The sequence below is a fragment of the Lycorma delicatula genome, chromosome 1 (assembly GCF_047948215.1).
Source record: "Lycorma delicatula isolate Av1 chromosome 1, ASM4794821v1, whole genome shotgun sequence".
NCBI classification, from domain to species: Eukaryota; Metazoa; Arthropoda; class Insecta; order Hemiptera; family Fulgoridae; genus Lycorma; species Lycorma delicatula.
The window spans coordinates 360,338,280-360,357,121 of record NC_134455.1 but is presented as its reverse complement, the minus strand read 5'-3'; the positions used below and the strand labels follow the sequence as shown (position 1 = coordinate 360,357,121).

The 18,842-nt window shown below is 34.4% G+C and overlaps 1 protein-coding gene across 1 annotated transcript in view; it reads left to right on the top strand.

Moving 5' to 3' along the window:
- LOC142317927 (uncharacterized) overlaps positions 1 to 15,535 on the top strand; it is a 29,533-nt gene extending 13,998 nt beyond the window's left edge. The window contains exons 4-5 of the mRNA XM_075354465.1: positions 4,341 to 4,803; positions 15,459 to 15,535. Of these exons, the coding sequence (XP_075210580.1) occupies positions 4,341 to 4,803; positions 15,459 to 15,535 (540 nt within the window). The remainder of the gene's footprint in view (positions 1 to 4,340; positions 4,804 to 15,458) is intronic.
- The last annotated feature ends 3,307 nt before the right edge of the window (positions 15,536 to 18,842 follow it).

Genomic DNA, 18,842 nt, shown 5'->3' with positions numbered 1-18,842 from the left:
ATTAGCTCCAATGAAATCCTGTAAAAAAACATTAATGGTGACGAACAGTGAAAAGAGACATCGAGCATGGCTATTTTACCAATCCCAAAAATCAGAAATATCCTTCTAAAATCTAGTAAAACCAACAAAAGAAACCATCTGAACCCTAAGGAGAATAAAGAGACAACACTATAAAGACACACTGAAATCAATAGAAGAATTCAATTAAACACAGTTGAGAGACTAGTACAAAATCTTCAAAAATTGGCTCCAAAAATACCAACCCCAACCCCAAACCCTACTAATAAAGAATGAAAATGGTAAACTGGCCCATAATAATAAAAACTGTTCGGAAATCCTAGCTAAATATTTCAACACACTCCTAAAACTGACAGAATTTCTAAACTTCAACACTAACACCCCAATAACAACACAACCAGATAATATCTACTCTCCCACAATAAAAGAAATCTACCGAGCACTAGGTGATATGAAGAATTACAAAGCAGCAGGAGATCAAACTTTTGTAGAGATTTGGAAAGTCCTAATAAAGTCAGTTATTTTTACACGGATTTGAATACTAGATCGTGGATACCGGTGTTCTTTGGTGGTTGGGTTTCAATTAACCACACATCTCAGGTATGGTCAAACTGAGAATGTACAAGACTACACTTCATTTACACTCATACATATCATCCTCATTCATCCTCTGAAGTATTATCTGAAAGGTAGTTACCGGAGGCTAAACAGGAAAAAGAAAAAGAAAAAGAAAAAAAGGGGTAAAAAATTGGGGCTTGTTTATGTAATAACTTTCAATGTGGCTTCCAAATAATTCCTGATAGCATATAAATATTTACGTACAAAAACATCACATAATTATTAGTCTGTTTCCACAGGTGAAACCTTGAAAACTGGTCTAGTATTTTTTTTTGACATAAAGATGAGGTCATGTTTGGACTTACAACATCTAATTTTTATATCAGTAATATTGTAAAATACTAGTAAGTAATTCAAATAATAACAAAGATTGCTGTCACATAAAATATGATTAAAGTTAGGTTATAGTAAACAAGTCTGTTATTTGTTATTTACATATGGTCACATCCATGGACGCAAACAGTGAAAATTACACAAAAATAATAGCAAACTTACTTCTTAATACGAGCTTCCAGAGCACTCTCCAATGTCTCCTATAACCCTCCTATGCCATCTCCCAGCGGATGATGAATTATTTCATCAAGGGCAATTTTTATCAAGATGACGAGTAATATTGTAAAAAACCGGTAAGGGGGTTAAATAAATGTATTAATATTAGTGTTTGGTGTTGTACGTTTACATGATTTGGGTTTCATGTTTGGCTGAATTGTAGTGTTTTATTCTCGCTTGTTAAGTCAGATTTTTTCTATATACATGTTATTTCACTTTTCAGTTTCTTTTTCTTCCATATCTCCTTCATCATTTTCCGGTATTTTACTTTTTTTCTTCTGTTCGGGTAAGAAATATCGCTTCCATGGTTTTTGTTTTTTCTGGAAACAGATATTTTGCAATCCTTTCTCATAGTAAATGTTCTTTTTGCCTTCTTGAGTTATTTTCATTTCTTCTCTAGGGTTCATTCTTATAAGGTTTATAGGGATCATTATCTGGTGCTTATAAGTATGAATCGTGTAGACGTATGTTTAAAAAATTAAATATCTTATTTATATTTATCCTTGTGTGTATATTTATGAATATGATAGCTTTGCTAAAAAAAATTGTCACTTATTCTTAAAAAATAACAATATCCGTCTAAATTGAACCAGATAACAGTACTGTTTTCGTATAACTCAGCACAATACTTCATCTTATAAGAAAGGGCTTTATTATGCTTCTGAACTGCTGAATCATTTGAAAAATCTTCACGCAGATTTATTTAAAATACAATTAAATAATTTTCTTTTACAAAAACAACATTCCTCTGTTTATGAATTTTTAAATAATACTAATTACAAAAAAAGCACGATTTATCTGCATTCTGATCAAAATGTACATAATATATATATATATATACATATATGCTCAAAATAATTTTCATTAGCGGCTTCTGAATTGTGAATTATCTTTTTGTGATTTTTCTGTTTATATATGTACATTAACATTATTTCATTTGTTTTATATAAATAATTAATATAAACTTAATTGCATCGATTTTTTTATTTGTTGAGCTGATATAACAATGCTAAAGCAATCATACTGAGAGTCACCTGATGCAAAATGTTGTCGATGACCTCAGTTACTTATTGTGAACTTCTACCCAGTTACTGATAGTGTAAGAGTTCGATTTATTAACTCCATTCCTTTAACAAACCTAAAGAAAAAAATTGCAAGTAGACACATCTGGGGAACAAGGAGGCCATTATCCTCTGTTCACAGTAAAAGCTGCTTGAATGTGTGCTAATAAATTGTTCGATGTGCAGCAGATTGTTTCTCATTTTGTTAGAACAAGCTGCAGTTTTTATCGCAATCTGTTAATCAAGAGTAGAATTTTTTGAAAATTGTACAGAGGACTTTTGAATTTACAGTACAGTAAAAAAAATTGGTCTTCCCACTATATGATTTCCAGATCAGCACACTGTACACTGATTTTCTCATCGTAAAACGGACACTCAAATGTGTGGTTGAGGATTTTCCTTCATTAACCTAGATAATTGAAACAATTCCTCATCTTACAAAAATGCAGTGTGCGGTCTATTTGTCCATCGACAATATTTTAGAGAAGCTGGTCTGGCATTAAGATGTTTCCGTTTCTTTTCACAAGTTATTACCTGATATGGTTTCTAATTTAAATCATGAAGAATTTTATGGATGTGCATTTTACTTCACTTTATTGTGATAACTAATATATACATTTTTCAGAAAGACAGAAATTGTTCTTTGAACATTGACTGTGACTTCTGGATTCTTAACAGAAGGTCGTCTTTTTTGTTTAGGAATTTGAAATCAACCCCGATGTATGCTATTTTTAATTGAATTGTATAGTTCTCTTTGCTGGGATACTGGCATTCAGAAATTTTTCAGCGAATATTCAATGTGTTCCTTGAAAAGATGCCAGAACACTGATTAGCTTCGACTATAGTAACCCATTTCTTGATCCATCAGACTTTATTTTTCTTGAAAAACACAACTCAAGGAACAAAACTTATGGCAGTGATGAATAGTTGACAACTGACAAGAATAGATTAGAGTAATAACACACACAATCTGTAATGTATGTGAGTATATATATATATATATATATATATATATTAGCACTTTTGAGGTGCACACCACTTCATCAGATATATTAAAAACCTTTTAAAAAGATTTAAAATATAAAAAAGGAAGGATGTTATGCCATAGTCTGATTGTAAAAATCTGACTTTCATAACTCTTAACAATCTAACTAAGAAGGAGGAACACAGCCTTCTTTTTTCAATGTAATTTTTTTTTTTAATATATTGATGATGAGATGACCATCAAAAAAGTGTTAATTGCAAGAATTTAAAAAAAAGCAAGCAGTAAGTGGTATTTTAATTTTATTTATTATAAATGTATTATTATTCTCTAATATATATTGTTTATCTTATTATTTATAATATAAAATTATATTATTATATATTATTAATAATGTTTGCTTAGTTTATATATACATACATACACTTTATTTACAGGGTGTCTGGTTTAAAAGTATCTAATTGTACAGTGTGAAAGTGTACAGCTTAATTAAGAAAACCAGATAATATAATTTCTTTTTTTTTATAAACAGTAACTCCACATTTTAATGTAGGTTATTCAACTTCAATGTACGCATCTTTTGTTGCTTGGCAGACATCTAGAACAATTATCTAACTCTGTGCAGATGTTTTGGAACATCTGCAGTATTATTGGATCTTATGTAATTATTAAATCTTATTTAATTATGTATTATTGGTCCTTAAGCAGTTTTTTTTTAAATCATACATATCTCAAACTTTTCGTTGTTACATCTTGTAATAAAACCCCAAGCAAAAAAGTCCTAAATAGTGATATCTGGGAGATCTAGGTGGCTATCGAATTGGACCTTTCATCTGATACAATATTTGGAGATGTTATATTGTGCGTTGTTCAGGAACATGGTAACATCTCTATGAAAGTGTGGTGTGGAGCACCAACTTGTTGGAAACTGTATCCTGCAGGAATCTGAGGAACAGCAAAGTTTTCAAGCATGTCGAGGTACGTGTGCCTTGTAAGAGCGAACTCCATGAAAAACGACTGATGCTATTTTTGTTCCATCATAATTGGACATTGACTTTTAGTTTGTCCCTTTCATTTGTGATTGTAATTATTAGTTATTTTTAATTTTACAGGTTGCTGTCAAGAAAGGAACCATCAAGGGAAGTACCAAGCATTGTATTACTTGCAAGAGATGTGTAAATAATTCTGTGAATGAGGGAATTATAAAAAACAAATCCATTGAATGTAAGTGTGCATATGATGATGTAACGACAGAAGCAAATTTAATCGAGAATATAATTAGTAAAAACAAGTTACCTATCCAGAAAGGAAAGAAATTGGTTTGTGAATGTTGTGATGAAAGATTCAGATGTAAATGTTATGTAAAGGACCCCATTAACTTTCATGGTAAAAAGAAAAAAAATAATAGTAACATTTGTCAAAAATTTTTTGTTCATGATAATGATTTAAAATCCCACCTTATTGCGCATAATGAAGAGAAAAATTATATTTGTAACTTTTGTCAGAAATCTTTTAATCAGAGTTCTACTTTAAAATTACATTTAAATATTCATACCAAGGAAAAAAGTTATATTTGTAACTTTTGTCAAAAGTCATTTCATTTAAAAAGTAGTCTGAATACACATCTTAATATTCATTCAAAAATTACAAATTATATTTGTAACTTTTGTCAAAAGTCATTTAACCGTAAAGATGTTTTAAAGACACATCTTAATATTCATACAAAAGAGAAAAATTATGTTTGTAACTTTTGTCAGAAGTCTTTTAATCGAAGTTCTTCTCTAGAATTACAATTAAATATTCATACTAAGAAGAAAAATGATATTTGTAACTTTTGTCAGACATCTTTTAATCGAAGTTCTAGTTTAAAATTGCATTTAAATATTCACACCAAGGAAAACAATTATATTTGTAACTTTTGTCAAAAGTCATTTCATTTAAGAAGTAGTTTAAAGACACATATTAATATTCATTCAAAAGGGACAAATTATATTTGTAACTTTTGTCAAAAGTCATTTAATCGTAAAGACATTTTACAAACGCATCTTAATATTCATACAAAAGAGAAAAATTATATCTGTAACTTCTGTCAGAAGTCTTTTAGTCGAAGTTCTTCTTTAAAATTACATTTAAATATTCATACCAAGGAAAAAAATTATATTTGTAACTTGTTGTCAAAAGTCATTTAATCGTAAAGACATTTTAAAGACACATCTTAATATTCATACAGAAGAGAAAAATTATATTTGTAACTTCTGAGAAAAGGTTTTGAGTCATCCTTCTAGTTTAAAGACATCTTAATATTCATACAAAAGAGAAAAATTATGTTTGTAACTTTTGTCAGAAGCCTTTTAATAAAAGTTTTACTTTAAAATTGCATTAAATATTCGGGATCAATTTTTTTTTTTTTTTTTTGTCTTTAGTCATTTGACTGACTGGTTTGATGCAGCTCTCCAAGATTCCCTATCTAGTGCTAGTCGTTTCATTTCAGTATACCCTCTACATCCTACATCCCTAACAATTTGTTTTACATATTCCAAACGTGGCCTGCCTACACAATTTTTCCCTTCTACCTGTCCTTCCAATATTAAAGCGACTATTCCAGGATGCCTTAGTATGTGGCCTATAAGTCTGTCTCTTCTTTTAACTATATTTTTCCAAATGATTCTTTCTTCATCTATTTGCCGCAATACCTCTTCATTTGTCGCTTTATCCACCCGTCTGATTTTTAACATTCTCCTATATCACCGCATTTCAAAAGCTTCTAATCTTTTCTTCTCAGATACTCCGATCGTCCAAGTTTCACTTCCATATAAAGCGACACTCCAAACATACACTTTCAAAAATCTTTTCCTGACATTTAAATTAATTTTTGATGTAAACAAATTATATTTCTTACTGAAGGCTCGTTTCGCTTGTGCTATTTGGCATTTTATATCGCTCCTGCTTCGTCCATCTTTAGTAATTCTACTTCCCAAATAACAAAATTCTTCTACCTCCATAATCCTTTCTCCTCCTATTTTCACATTCAGTGGTCCATCTTTGTTATTTCTACTACATTTCATTACTTTTGTTTTGTTCTTGTTTATTTTCATGCGATAGTTCTTATCGAGAACGACACGAGTCGTTCTCCCAGAGGCGCTCTACCCCTGTGAAACTATTTTTCAAATTAAAACAGAATGCAGGATTATCAGAACCTCTTTTAGACAAAAATTACCAGAAGAATGGGGTCCGGTGAATTCCCACTAACGAAACCGTATATAAAGAAATCGACCCGATTATCAGCGCAATGAAGAAGAAAAGAATTTCTTACTTTTCCACATCTTAAGAATGCCTGAAGGCCGAATTCTGAAACAACTGGTTTTTAGGAATTTGGAAAAGAAAACTTGTGGAAAATACGCCAGAGAAATTAAGAAGGATCTCGTAGACCGAGTATCGAGGACAATTTCGATGAGACAAAAATAAACAACACTGTCAAAGCACACAGATTCTCTACAGAAAAGACCCAAAGACGCATAGTGGAGGTTATAGACAAAATGCGGAAATATAGATCATCAGACCGTCCTAAAACGTACTAGCAGAACCGTAACGTTAAAAGGCATTGCGTTCTTCAAAGAAGACTTGAAATTGATTGACTAACTGGTCCATTGTGGACTCAAAAGAAAAAACGGCATTTTAAATTAATGAACGATACCTACAGATTCAAACAGTAAACATCGTTATTAATTTATTTATTTGGTCATGCAAAGACAAAAATAGGGTGACCTCAATATTATGTGACAGATAATGAATTTGTAGCATATGAAAAATGCCTGACCAATACTCTCGAACCTGCAATTATTATTCATAACAAAAATTACGAAATATAGGGTATATCTAAATTATCTATTTTTTCACGTTTTTTTGTTTTTTTTTTGAATAGTATTATTTGTTTTTAATCCATATTATTAATAATAGGGCAAAGAGATCAGTCGATACGAATAATTTTTTATTTCATGCAAATAATAAATATTAAGAATTATAAAAATTTTCCATACATCAGGTTGGATATTCTGAACAATCCAAGCTGAATATCCAAAATGTTTAAATTACTTGTAGATTCTTAACTTTTATCTATGACTTATTCCAACTCCCATTAAAAATACATTTTAAATGATTTACAATTAGGAATAAGCTTTTATCTGCACCATCCTTTATATAATACTTTCTCAGTGAATATAGTTACAATAAGTATATTAAAAAGGAAAGTGTGGTGATCATGGAAAGTATGGCAAAAATAGGATATCGGTTTTTTTCAGATCTTTACGTTGTAGAGTCCAACTAGTTCATCTAAACCAAAAAAACAACATATATATGTACTTGTGGATGTGAATTGCACTGCTTTTGACCTCGTATTTCACAATTGATTTTTATTTATTTATTGTTAAAGAGCACCGAAGCATTTACGGGTGCTGAAGCAGTGTCGGACTCGCCGACAGGTTCTGCAAGATGATATTAGGTGCGTATTGTATCCCTGCGCACTACCGACTAAATCTCCACCCCTGGCTAACCCCTTTCTGTTACAGCTGGTGTGCATTTCATCAGGAAGGGCAAAACACCCATACACACAAATAAACACCACTCAGAAAGTCACACACACGAACAAGATGACACAAGGTAAAACCGGACCACACATGTAACACAATTTAACAGCAACCACAAACTACATACGTAGCTACTACACATCATAAGTTACATCCATCCCCTTAACAACACATTCGTCAAAACTTACTCAACATACAACAGCAGCACACACACACACACGCGCGCGCGCGCACACACACACACACAATCACATCATAGACAAATCCCTCAACAACACACACAGTCGTCATAAACCCTCATTGACATACAACATACCATAGGCCACCACAGGACGCAAAAGAGAAGTGCCTTCGACCTCATCACACCCAGACGACCCACACACGTACGGGGGCGTTCAACCGAAAGCATATCCTCCCAAACGCCTTCTGGGATCCCTTCTTTGCCGGCCCCTGCGAGACTCCTTCCAGGCATAGAACTCCTGCATTACCTTCCTGACCAACATTGCTACGGCCGTCTAATTACTTGCACTCTCAAGCATGATCCGTTGCAGTTCCTCAGGTAAACATGTCCCTTCTGCCTATTGTATGCAATGCTTCACACCTATGATCCTCGAATCTGGGACAGCTGGACAAAATGTGGTATGCTGTCTCATCCACTCTCACAAACGGGCAACATGGGAAGTAATCAAGTCCAAACCTATAAAGGTACTCTATAAATCCCCCATGGCACGCCAGAAACTGTCTAAGAGAGTAATCCAGTGAGCCATGGGTACGCCTGCACTAACCCTCCAGGTCCATGATCATGCGGTACGTCCATCGACCCCTCTCTCATCCCACTTTCTCGGCAATTCCCTTCTCAAATCTTCCATGATGGAACTGGCCAGTCACCTTTTTTCAGCGGGTGTTGGAGCAACTAGTTCTTTCATCCTCTTCCTACGAAGTATCTTAAGGTCTACCGCAGCCTCGTGAGATACCGTGCGGTACGCTGCTGTGATTCGGAGACAGCTCCTTCTTTGTATCTCTTATAGAGCACCCCTATATTTACCATATTTGGTGACTCCTCCCCAGACTTCGGCACCATATAGTAGCACAGAGGACACAACTCTAGACAGCAACCTCCTCCTCTGCTGACTGGGTCCCCCGTTATTTGGTAGCAAGCTATTAGCCATCTCACCTTTTATGCCTTTTGGCACGTCTCCATAACATGAGTGCCAAAGCGTAACCTCGCATCCATCCATACACTTAGATACTTCGAAACTACCGTCTGACCCTCAAGGACCATTTTCAAAGTTGGTCTTCTCTTGGTACTTGTTACAACAACCTCAGTCTTTTCTAGGGCCATGGTTAGTCCTGCTCCTGTCATCCAATCTCTAACCGCAGCATAGGACTCCTGTATTCGGGCCACGGACTCCCTCAGTGTGGTCGTCTCAACCACGAGGGCAAGGTCGTTTTCATACCCTACAACCATGACTTCCGGCGGTAATGGAACCCGGAATATACTGTTGTAGACAATATTCCAAAGGGTCAGTCCAAGAACCGACCTTTGTGGTACTCCCCTATCTATACGCCGTTCAACTGGTCCGTTCCTTAGCCTCGCAGATGAGTTTGCGGCCATTGAGATAAGAAAATATTATCCTTGAAAGGTGTAGGGTCTCCTGTTCATCAGTGCGGTCCCGATGAGGCCGTGGATCACACAATTAAAAGCGTTGAGGATATCCAACGCCACGAGCACACATAACTTCTTCTCACGAGTTATTCTTTTCGTCATCCCCACAACCTCCGCTACCGCATCTAAGGTCGACATCTCTCTACGGAATCCAAATTGTTTCTTCGAAAGCCCAGCTACGTTGCAGTGTGCGACCTCTGTTGAAGTGTGCGTTCTAATAACTTAGATATTGTGTCAATCACTGCCAGAGGTCTATAGGAAGACGGCAGCACCGGATCCGTTCCTAGCTTAGGGACCAGTATCAGGCGCTGCCACCTTCATCTCTGGGGATACACTCCTCCTAGTAAACAATTGTTGTACACCCTCAAAAAGGCACCGTGATCGGTCTCGGCTGTCATTTTAATTGTCCGGCTCGGCAGTAGGTCCAGTCCCGGCGCTTTATCCAGCGAGATCCGTTTAACTGCAGCCACTAACTCCTCTTCCATGAGAAACGATGCCGGGATTCGCATCTTCTTCCACGTCCTCCAAAGTTCCATCCTCACGAGGGAACAGTCCGTCTATTATATTTTGGACATCACCGGAATCTAGGGTCAAAAATGTTCTGGTTCAATACCGTTTAAACAACGGTCTGGAATGGTCTCCCCGCGGGTCTGTATCTGTCTCAGCGATGAATCGCTTCCAGGAAGCCCTTTTCGAATCCCGAATAAGCTTATTAAGCTCGTCCCTAGAGGTCCTGCAGCGTTCCATGTACAGTTGTTTAAGTGCATGGATGCGTGTTTGTTGCTCGACCCTCCTCCTCCTTACTTTTACGAGCTATGTCTTCGGACCACCGATATATTGGATAAACGACTCCTCCAACAATACCTGCTGGACAGAAGAGCGAAACAGGCACTTTTCAGACGGTTAACCAGTCCTGCAGCTCCATCCTCTGCAATGGTAGTCTCACGCACCCCGCTAAAGTCAAGAGTCTCCACAAATGTTTTCGGGTCAAAACCCTTGGTAGTCCAACCGCGAGTGACCGGCCTCCCAGTTCCCTGTAGGCTTTCATCTTCTATACTTATTAAAATGGCTTGATGGTCACTCGCCAGAAACTTTTCACTCACGCACCAGTCTCGTATCCGTGCCGCAAAGGCCGGTGTAGCAAAAGTCACGTCTGTATCACTGGTGTTGTTAATTCAAATTTGTTACATACAATGTACTTATAAATAATTCTAAAAAAATTGTCAAAAATCAACCTCCATCTCTTAAAATTGAAATATTTTTTCTCTCCCTTTGGTTTAAATATTTTTTTCAAAATCTCTTTGAAAGTTTATACTTCGACATAGAGCTATCAAGAAATGATTACATTTTTTAAAAAAATATCCCCGGACCTAAAACGCAGAAAACTTATTCTTATTTTAGCCTTTATTGAAGGGGATTGCAGGTTGAGAGAAAACTTTAAATAAGCAAGTTTGTCAAGCTTAACCTGTGTATGAATATTTTTAGAAAAGATTTTCTTAAAATTTATTTTCGTCCTCTAAAAATTATATATATTCAGTTTTTTTTTCTTTTCGTTTTCTGGCTATAACTCTTTTGGTAGTTTTGTAAGCTTTTATTGATTGTTTAATGTTCTTTATTAAACACATTGAAACAATATGAAATATATTAAATCTTTTTATAGTTTGTAATTAAACTTTCAAAATCGGGAATTCTCAAGAATTATCATTATTATAATTGAAGGATTTTGGAACTATAAATTACTTATTTTAATATGATTTCTATTACTTACTTTTTAAAGCCCATAACTCATGGGTTTTAATGACAATAATTTTGCTTGATAATAATTTTCCAGTTTTGTTAGACAATGGATCATATCTCCACTCCATTTATTTTTTGATAATTCAGATATGCCCTTCCACAGTACATCTACAATGAATTTTCTTGTATAATTCTGCTGACTTATCGTAGTCATAAATAAATACTTTTGGTAATTGGTGGTATCAATAGGATCTACTATTTGCATCAATTCTGCAGAATCAGCATTGCTTAAGTGTTGAAACTGTAGAAATGAAATGTGAATAATTATTGATAACAACATTTCTACTACCTGGAACAAAAATAAAAAACGATTCAATAGTTGGCACTATTGTCATATATAAATATTGTAGGTTTAGATCACGTTCTATTACAAATTGAGTTCATATTAAAGTTATTTAAAAAAAAAAAAAAAAAACATTTTAGCGTTATCTTCTTCAGTGTAATCTCTAATTAATTTAGAAGACAAAATTTTTATTATTAAAATATCAAGATATTTTGAGTTTTTAGCCATTCTTAATAATTTATTTTAGTGTATATTATTTATTCTTTATTTTGCTCACAAAGTATTTTTACAAAATCACATTAACAAACGTATGAGAAGTGAACAATTTGCAAAGTTAGACCCTGTCTAACTGAATTTTAGATTTGTAAGATAACAAATCTACGGTACTTAAATTGTACATAAATGTGTATATCGAAATTTATATTTAAAAACATACAATAATATTTACCACCCCAGTCGCTATTATAAAATATATCAGATGTAAAATTCATTTCTGCTAGTGACTGGAGATAATAAATATACATTAGTATTCTTTATATTTTATAAGCATCTTTTTAATTTAAATGTCCACACCAATATTTATAAATTCTGACAAAGTGTAAATCTCTTGCAAAAGCACTAAATGTAAATGAAAAGAAAAAAGTAATAGTAATTGAAAAAACTAAATTTTATAATGAATTATTATCTCTTATATAAAAGAGAATGTCCTGACTGATTCACTGACTCATAATAAACGTACAACTAAAACTATTCTAGGTAGAGACTTGAAATTTTCAAGGTACCTTCATATCTTTAAGTAGGCGTACACTAAGATAGGATTTTGCAAAATTTCGATTTTAAGGGGTTCAAATCGATAAAAAACTAAATTTCGAGTTAACAGCGCTATCTGTTGGACGTAAAAGCAACATAGCTATACTAAATATTTTACGATTTCATTGCAATGTTTCCGATAAGTGTGTCCGCTATAGACTAAAAGAATTACTGGACCGGTTTACGTACGGGGAAGAAGAGAGAAAGGGAAAAATCAGAAAAGGGAGATAGGGAAAAATCGAAAAAAGGAAAAGGGAAGAAGACGAAAATGGGAAAAATAAAAAAGGGGGAAAAGGGAAAAGAGAAAAAAGAAAAGAGGAAAAAGGAAGGGGGAAAGGGAAATGGGAGAAGATGAAGGGGATTTAATAAATTTAATTAAAATTAAAATAATTAAATTAAAATGGAATTAAAAAATTAGAATATGTAAAGCAAATAACTGAAGATGTCAGATGAAAAAAAATTGCTTGAGATTGCAAAAAAATTGGTAGGTAAATCATGGAAATGAAGTAATTAATTACATCTGTCAAATAAGTAATGTTAATACGTCGTGTGCGCGCTCAGAGCGACAGAATGAGTGTTTGATGAGTGCTCCAAAAGAATGCCGTTAACTTTTGAAGCTGTGTTTCTCTGTTTAAAATAATGAAAAAAAGTTCATAATAAACATGTGTCCGGAAAAAGCTTTATTTTTAAATTACGAATAACAAAGAATTTTACCGTGGTTTCTGCTTAGCAGCAAAATGAACCTATACCGAAATTCATCGAAAACCAACTGAAATCGAAAACCGGGGAAGAAGTGAGAAAGGGAAAAATCATACATGACCTTAAAGAAAAAATAAACTGGAAAGAAAAAACACAAAAGCTTAATTATGCACAAAATACCACCAAAACAACATATAACAAAAGATGCATCTCAACAGATACCAAACTCAGACATTACAAAACCGTAATCAGACCTATACTATCATATGGAAGCGAAACACTCTTCAAACTAAAATCCAACATTAACTACTCAGCAGAGATGCAAAGAATAGAATGAAGAATTCTAAGAACATGCATAAATAAAAGACGACTTACTGATGGGGAAAATGGACGTACTGGGAAGCAATCAAGAAAAAAAAGAAAAAGAAAAGACGAACCAAAGACTAAAGTGGTCCACTGTGACCTCAAAATCCTAAAAAAAAGCAAGTAACAAAACAGCTGGTACATTAAACAATAACGATTTTTGATTGGTAAGAGGTTGAAAAAAATAAATTTTTGATTGGTTGAATACCTGTATGATAATGAAATTTTTTTTCATAATGAGCCTCATTATGATACAGGTTTCTAGACGCGTAATTCAAACTTTATAATACAGTTGTAAAAAAAATATTATTAATATGCGACTAAAAATATTATAAAAATCCTACCTTTGTAAGATAATTGTACACACGAATGGTGACTAAACAGTCCAACTAAATTGAAATCATTTAAAAGAAATACAAAAGTAGATGTAACTTGTTTTGCTATTTTATCTTGTGATAAAAATATTTTTACACGTATTGTGTAATTAACATGTCACAATATATCAGCCTAATTATTTTTTAATATTATGCATTATTTTTATTAAAATTATAATTGCGAATTATTGCTTATAATCTAAGTAAGGATACCTTCAGTTTTTCTTATCACGTATGAGGAAAAACTTTTAAAGGTCACAATATTGCAGCTTAATTATTTTTAATATTATGCCATTATTTTTATAAAATTAATAAGTGCGATTTGCTTATAATTTAAGTACGGATATTTTCAATTATTTTTTTCCTCCAAATATGTATATTTCGAATAAAGGATTCTACCATATCGTAGTTTTGAAATGACTTTCCTCTTGAGTGATTTATCAGAATTTACACAAAAAAAAATAGTATTTTATAGACAACGGAAAACAAATTCAATTTTTTTTTTTTTTACAGATATTTAAAGAAAACAGAGGAGGTTTTCAATTCGACCGTTTATTTTTAATCTTTTTAATTTATACGAGTATAAATATATATACGTGTGTGTGTGTGTGTGTGTGTGTGTATTCAGGTTTTAATTATTACCACATAGATCGATTTCAATATTCGTTTACTATTTTATAAAGAAATTCTTTTGTAGTTCCGTCTTACGCTTTTTTCAAACTTTTATATGTAATTTAATTAAAAGTTAGAAGTATATTATCACTTTTTTATATACGAGATGTGGGTATTAAATAATGAGAAGAAAAATGCTGCTATAGAAGAACTGCGCATGCGCCAAATTCGTACGACCGGCAGCTGTGTAGCGTGAAGCGTTCTCTTTCGATTGTTGCCACTCCAGTTTCTGTAGACATATTAGTCTGGCCGTGGCCTTCATTTGAATAACATGTTTTTTTTTTGTTTTGCCGAAAAATTATAAATGTTTTATTAAAGCAAAGAATTGTCGTGAAATTTCATATGAAACTTGGAAAAACCGTTACTGAAACATATATTTTATTAAAAAAAGTATATGGCAATGAATGTTTATCACGTGCGCGGGCTTTTGAGTTGTTTAAGCATTTACAAGATGGCTGAGAAGACGTTGAAGATGATCTTCAACCAGGTCGCCTTCCATGTCAAAAATGGATAAAAATATTGAAAAAATTGGGAATCTGAACCCATCTGACCGTCAGTTAACTATTTTGTATTTATTCAAGGTCCTTGCTTAACTCCTTGAAAAAATAAGAAAAAAAGCGACCCGAATTGTGGAAAAACAAGTTCTTCATCAGGACAACGCGCCTGCTCACATTGCATTGTCGGTCAGAACGTTTCTAGTAATATCCCATTGTTAAAACATCCGCATTATTCGCATGTCTGACACCATGTGACTTTTATCTCTTTCCCAAAGTAAAATCTGCATTAAAACTAACAAGATTTCAGACCGTTGAAGCTGTCAAAGAAAAAGTGGCACGCGTCATGAAAGAACTCTAAAAATAAGAATTTTAGCACTGTTTCGAACAACGGAAAATTCTCATAGAGCGTTGTAGAGATAAAGGAGGGGTATATTGAAAGGAATAATAAGTAAATATGTATAAATATTAAAAAAAATTATTTTACAGCATTAGTATCGTTATTTAATAGCTATCGTATTTATCATTATCACTGGACTGTTGTAGCTACCTTAAACAAAGGTTAACAAAATTTTGTTTATTAACCTAATCTCGTATAATATTTCAACAACGGGATTCGAACCCCGGATTTCCGCCGAAAATGCTGAGACGCTAGTTACTCAGCCACGGAGGTCGGCCCAAAAATTTGCTTACACATTTTTTGGAAAAGAGAACTGTTTTAACTTTGTTTTATGTAAACATATAATGTATAAATTTAAGGTAACAAATAATAGTTAATATATATTACTGCATAGTAAACAGACTTTGCTCATTAGTTTACTATCTTTTCACCTAGACCCCTTTTTTATCCCAAGACATACGTTTCTCGATTTTGCGTTTCTTTCGATCGAGTTTTTCATTACGGTAACATTATTGTATGACCATGTATTGATTAAAAAAAATATATATAGTGGAAAAATAAAATTATCAATGAATAAGTTACCTAACGTTTCGATTTTGGGATGGGGAAATTTATGTTTAAGGTTTATTGTAAAATTATCATTATATGTTTAAATAAACAATAAAAAAAAAAATTATTTTAAAAAAGGTGTATTTTTAATTTTTTCTGCTCTCCCACCTCTAAAAATCACCTTCTAAGAAAATTTACTGATTTTTCTATGTTTATTATGTTAAAAGGAATTAACAAAAAAAAAAAATTCTCTAAAAAATTTATAACCAATAAAACGTTATGCGAAATTTTTTTTGGGTGTTGTGTGTTGAATTTTGATGAAGTTTTATTGTAATATTATTACTAAAAGTAATAATTTAAACTTTTAATACCATTAAAAGTAATAGTAACATTTAATACTATTAATCCAAAAAAAAAGGTTTTAAAATATTAAAATAAATCTATATTTTTATACTTTGATGGTCCCCCCATCACAAACGTTGCCTCAATGTTTTTTTTCTTTTTTTTTGGGAGGGGGGGACTAGCTTGCACTATTACTATGCCTAGGAGGATATTAAAAAGATAACAGTTAAAAAATATGCAATAAGTAAACAGATAATTTTTTCTACTTTTGGCGAGGATTCCCCATTATGGGAGAATTAAAAAAAAAACAATGGTTATATAATCATACACGCATGTACAGAGCTTAATATAAAGTGGGGTTATATTAGCAAAAGTTAGAGAAAACTGATTCCCCAAACTTCTTTCTTTCTTTCTTTCTTTTTCCTGTTTAGCCACCGGTAACTACCGTTTAGATAATTCTTCAGAGGATGATATGTATGAGTGTAAATGAAGTGTAGTCTTGTACATTCTCAGTTCGACCATTCCTGAGATGTGTGGTTAATTAAAACCCAACCACCAAAGAACACCGGTATCCACGATCTAGTATTCAAATCAGTGTAAAAATAACTGGCTTTACTAGGACTTGAACGCTGGAACTCTCGACTTCCAAATCAGCTGATTTGGGAAGACGCGCTCACCACTAGACCAACCCAGTGGTCTTGATTCCCCAAACTGCCCTTCTTCACCATATGGAGATATTGACTCCAAAATGTTACCAAAAATTGACCCAAAACACGAGTTTCTACAAAATTTCATCAAAATCTCTTTATCCACTCAAAAGTTATAAAACTTCAAACGTGCTAACACAAGTACATAAATACACACTACGTATGAAAATTACACCCATTTTTTTAGTATTTTGAAGCTGAACGGCATCCCAGTGAAGATAGTCCGGATACTGATGGAAGTGGTCCTTGCGAAGATCCTTAGGGTGATGAACAAGGTGCTGATCGATGGTTACATACCGAAGCTATGGAAGAGATGCAGACTCGTGCTAATCAAGAAATCAGGAGCGGATGACATCCCGTCTGCATGTAGGCCCTTGTGTCTAACGAATAACTTATGCAAATCTATTTGAGAGAATGCTGGAGGCACGTCTAGAAGAAGACATTAGTAAAAAAGTGATTTCAGTGACAGTCAATGCGGCTTTAGAGTAGGTAGGTCTACTACGGATGCTGTGGGAGAGATTATGAGGTTAGTGGACGGTGCTGCTGTGGGCACTTGGCGGACAAGGCCCGTAGTAATTCTTCTAGCTGTAAAGACCGTATTCAACTCCATCAGCTGGGAATCGATTTTCCAGGCGCTGAGGGAGAGAGACGTAAAATATTATCTTAAGAGGATGGTCCAAAGATACCTAGAAGATAGGAACCTAATAAACGATAGGAAAAAGAGGGATTCGGTTCCGGATGTCAGGTGCGGTGCCCAAGGATCAGGACTGGGCCCCCTACTTTGGAACCTCGTGTTCGACTGCGAGTCGAAAATGAACTATTCTGACGGCATGTCTCCAATAGCGTTCGCCGATGACCACGTTTTGGTGGTATCGGCGAGGACGGAAGAGGAGATGGCTATGGCCGCGTTAGCAGCCATATAGCGGGTAAGTGAGTGGATGGAGGGGAGAGGTCTCTACCTCTTGCGCGACAAGACTAATATGATCGTAATTACTGACAGACGCAAAATTAGACCAATTCCGATCAGGGTGGTGGACCATCCAGTTCAGTCGCAGAGAGCAGTAAAGTACCTGGGTATATGACTAGATGAAAGGAGATCCTTTCGAGTCTCCGGCGAATGGATGGTAAAGACCATCCATTCGCCGGAGACTTGAATCAAGACTGAGCACCTAAAAAAGGTTTAGGTAGGTTATTAGGAAACATGACAGGACCACGTGAGTCTAAGCGGGTTATACGCGGTACCAACGTGTGCGGTACGTACATGCAGTCCCTGATTGGGATAGAAGATTAAACATACACCGTAATAGACGCCTACTAGAGGTGGTGCAGAGGAAGATGGCACTCTGAATAGCGACCTCGTATACGTCAGTTTCTACAGAGGCGATCCTGGTGATCACGGGGGTTATACCCTTACGTCAGTTAGCAGACTACGTAAGAAGATTAAAGGAGTACTCAGAGTAGTCACGCATGAGGAAGTGCGTTTCCTCGTACGCGACTGGCAAACAAGATGCGTTGATTCCGGAAAGGGCCGCTGGACATACACTGATTGGGGAAATAGAACCGTGGTTCGGGAGGGGGTTTGGTGAGCTGAACTTTTGGCTCCTAATTCGTAACCGGGCACGGGGTATTCCGATCCTATCTGTTTGGGAGAAGAAGAGCGAATGACCTTAACTGGCCCTCCTGCGGCAAGACGATACTCCGAAGCACGTTATCTTCCATTGCTGGAGATGGGAGGAGGAAAGACAAGACTGCGTCGCTGTCACTGGGCATATTAAAGTAGATAACGTAATGAATAAAATGCTTTCTAGCACCTGTAACTTTAAGGCGGTTTCGGGATTCGTGACGAAAGTGCTAAAATGAAGGATGAGGAAGAGA